Raw genomic sequence first — 4,088 nt, 5'->3', positions numbered from 1 at the left:
ATATATATATATATATATATATATATATATATACATATGTTTGTATACACACACACACACTCACACATGACAGGCTTCTTTCAGTTTCTATCTACACAAATCCACTTACAAGGCTTTGGCTGGCCTGGAGGGAGTCATAGCAGAAAACACTTGCCCAAAGTGCCATGTGCTGGGTCTGAACCAGACACCATGTGGCTGAGAAGCACATTTCTCAACCAAAATGAGCACAAACACCCAAAAAAATAGCAGTATTCTCAATGAAAAGCAAAAAAGCAACATATACATAAATAAATATATATCAAATATTACACATCACACTAAATAGACAATTTTCTAGTCTGATTTATCAACACCCAAAATCAGAATATATTCAATTATTGGTAATCATGACAATGACAGGTAGAATTCAGAATTTATTCCAAGTTATGTAAGCACTAAAATGTTTCCTACTAAGAAACAGTAAGAGAGATGCTTGATAATATACGAGTCTACTTTGTAATAATTTACCTGTAGAATATTTCTGACAGCAAGGTATCCTGTCTATTCTGAAGTCAGGTGACCAATGAGACAGCTTATTTAAAGAGGACATTTTTTGCTTTCTGTTCAAGCCATGTATTTTTTGTTTCTGTTTTTGGTCTTTCTTTAGCCCCAGGACTCATAAAGGTCAGTTACCTGATTTCCATGTTGTTCAGGTGACCAACATCACAACCTTCCACCTGAAGGAGAAGACAGTCCGGTGCAAGAGTCAAGGGCAACAGCATTGAGGGGAAGGGACAAGGTGATTACATCACCCCCCCCCCACTACTTGACTTGTACTTTATTTTATTGACTCCAAAGAGATGAAAGGCAAAGCTGACTTTGGCATTTTACATGGCACCATCACCAGTGGCACCAGCAACAGTGCTTTTTATGTGACACTAGCTCCAGTGTTTTTATGTGACACCAGGATGTGCTTTTTTTTGTGTGGCACCAGCACGGGTGCATTTTACATGGTACCAGCACCAGTGCTTTTTACGTGGTGCCATCACCAATGCTTTTACATGGCACCAGCACCGTGCTTTTCATGTGGTGCCATCACCAATGCTTTATGTGACACCAGTACAGGTGCTTTTTATGCGGCACCATCACCAGTGCCTTTTACAAGGCACCAGCACCAACATAATCACTATTTTACAAGACAAGAACCCCTCAACTGGGAAGGGGGAGTAGTATTTGATGAGGTGCAGCTTTAGTCCAGTTGTGAAATTTAAGGTATAGAGGGGACAGATATAGGTGTCATGCTGTAGAGTAGATATGTGGATACCTCAGTTGGAAAACAAAGAAAAGTGAGTTGGAGAGTAAGACAAAGGGAATGAGAGTGAGAGAGATGGTGGCTGGAATGTATTGGGACATATTCTCAAGGGACAGTGGGGGTTATGAGAATAGGTGAAGTGACACAGGGGCTTGGGTTGTGTGAGTGGACAAGGTGAGGTGACTATAGCTAATGATGGAGAGAAATAGAGGAGAGGCTCAGGAGCAGGGGTTGAAGTAGATATGTAAGAACTTTACCAAAGGAAGCACTCAAAGGAATCAAAGACACAAAACTAGCAGAAGTTCATCCCAACTGTCTGATGGATTTTGAGGAATGATGGCGGTAGTGGTGATGCAGAAAATTTCTAGTAGTATGAGAAACATACGTTTAATTCTATAAAAATGAGTAACCAAAAGTTATTGAAAATCATGCAGCATAAAAAAACATTTGTAGTACTTACAAGACAAAGAATAATGTTCTGTGATGTGACCACTATCAGACTGCAATCAATTTTCTTTCTAATTTTCTCTTTTACTTTATATCTCATATCATTAGGTTCGTTGCTGTACAATTCATAGATGACAATTTTATCAGGAAGTTGGACCTGGTCAGACAAAAGAGATCAGAGTCAAAAATCTAATAACTACCACAAAATACAGTTCAGTAATTATTTCACACTGATAAATTGTGAGTGATAAATATGAAATAGAAACGGTAAAGAATGTAGCAATTACTTTGGGTACAAAATAGTTAATGAAATGCTTTGTGCAGTGGATTTGAGAAAAGACAGATCATCATCATCATCATCATCATCATCATCATCATCATCATCATCATCATCATCATCATCATCATCATCCTCATCCTCATCATCATCATCATCATTTAATGTTTGTTGTCCATGCTGGCATGGGTTGGACAGTTTGGTCAGAGCTGGTAAGCTGGAGAGCTGCACAAGACTGCAGTCTGATTCAGCACAGTTTCTATAGTTAAAACAACAATCTGGGTATCATACTTAATGCAAATACATCATGGACATCCAAATTAATTGTGGTATTTGTCAAGAGATAGTATTTCTAATGGATGATTTGTGTTGAATAATACAAGCACATCAGCAGCAGCAGATGAAAGCACCATTCGAGCGTGGATCATTGCCAGTTACACCTGACCGGTCCTGTGTTGGGGGCATGTAAAAAGCACCATTCGAGTGTGGGTCGTTGCCAGTTACACCTGACTGGCTGCTGTGCTGGTGGCACGTAAAAAGCAGCATTTGAGCGTTTGGCTGAGGACTGGCAAGTTAGAAGGCTGTACCAGGCTCCAATCTAATCTGGCAAGGTTTCTACAGCTGAATGCCCTTCCTAACGGCAACCGCTCCGAGAGTGTAGTGGGTGCTTTTTACATGCCATCGGCACAGGGGCCAGTCAGGCGGTACTGGCATCGACCATACTTGAATGGTGCAATGACCACAAAGACCACAAATTTGGAGAGGGTGGTGGCGATGGAGGAGTCACTTGAATTGACCTTCGTACATAACTGGTACTTTTTTTTTACCAAGTTCCACTTGTTGCTGATATATATAAGACACCAATCAACTTCAGCTGGATTTGAACTGAGAACATAAAAGCACACAAACTAAATATGACAAGGTGTTTGCCTTTTGTTCTTACCCACCCTGCGACACACCACCCTCACAATGACAATCATAATAAAATTGGCTTTGCCAAAGCAATGACTGGAGGCTATTTCTGATATCATTTCCCTTGAAGGCCACATGAGAGATTCTGATGGCTCCCTCCATTGCATTCAGGTTGATTGACTTTTGTGCTTTCAAAGAGTTTCCATTTCCTAATAAAGACATCTACCGATAATGACATTACTCCAGAGAGAGAGAGAAAGAGACGGAGAGATGATGCAAACTAAAATTATCACCTCGTTGTATTAGAGGAAAGAAATTACATTTTCAGAACCTTGCTAAAGCCATGATAAAAGAATTTAAATTCCATCCAATAGTTCTGTAAGAAAACCATTCCTTTGTGCAGTAATGCCGGTAAATTGATGCATTTCCTGGATGCAGATAAAATACCATACTTCCCTAAAACACAAAGCTAAATTATCAAGCAATAGAAACACACATCGTTGACAAAACTGGCGTCGTTAAATTCAATAAACATAGCGCCTTATGCCATTCCATTTACAAAATATTGGCTCAGTTATCTAAAAAGGTCAAACTCACAGCTAGTCTCTGGTGATAAACGGCAATTTTTTTCACTGCATCACGACATTTAATTCTCACTGCAAAGAGAAAAACAACAAAACTTATAAAAATATTTTCTGAAAAAAAAATAAATAAAGTTGGAGAGACAACAAAAAACAAAAAAAGAAAACAGATAAATGGTTAAACATTAATCTCTAAGTAAAAATATTTTTCCTTCTTTTCAACTGTTTTATCCTTTTGCATGAAGGATGGATGAATCTAACAGGCCAATATATATTTGATTGGAATCTATCAAAAGTCTTAAACACTGAATAAATGCTGGGTAGAAATGGGTCTGCTAGGGAATAAGACAATATAAAAAGGGTGGGGAAAAGATTAAAACAAAACAAAAGAACAAGTAGCTGTGATAATGGCTTGGATTATTGATTTAGTGATTGTTATTTAGATTGGTAGAAGTTCAAATTGAAATTAAAGTAATCGAAATATACGTGCAGAGTTAAGAGGAGAAGAAACTGAATAGAAATGTCCATGTGGTGGTGATAGTAGTGGTGGTGGTGTTGTGGTGGTGGTGGTGTTGTGGTG

The 4,088-nt window shown here is 38.6% G+C and overlaps 1 protein-coding gene across 1 annotated transcript in view; it reads right to left on the bottom strand.

The window, feature by feature from the left end:
• Window positions 1–4,088, bottom strand: part of LOC106871393 (intraflagellar transport protein 122 homolog) — a 264,510-nt gene that overhangs the window by 166,590 nt on the left and 93,832 nt on the right. Inside the window, exons 10-11 of the mRNA XM_052966749.1 lie at window positions 3,525–3,583; window positions 1,752–1,895 (exon numbers count right to left, since the gene is read on the bottom strand). Of these exons, the coding sequence (XP_052822709.1) occupies window positions 1,752–1,895; window positions 3,525–3,583 (203 nt within the window). The remainder of the gene's footprint in view (window positions 1–1,751; window positions 1,896–3,524; window positions 3,584–4,088) is intronic.

The sequence above is a fragment of the Octopus bimaculoides genome, chromosome 3, assembly GCF_001194135.2.
Source record: "Octopus bimaculoides isolate UCB-OBI-ISO-001 chromosome 3, ASM119413v2, whole genome shotgun sequence".
NCBI lineage: Eukaryota > Metazoa > Mollusca > Cephalopoda > Octopoda > Octopodidae > Octopus > Octopus bimaculoides.
Note: the sequence above shows the minus strand (reverse complement) of the source record. Positions and strands in the feature narration are given on the sequence as shown.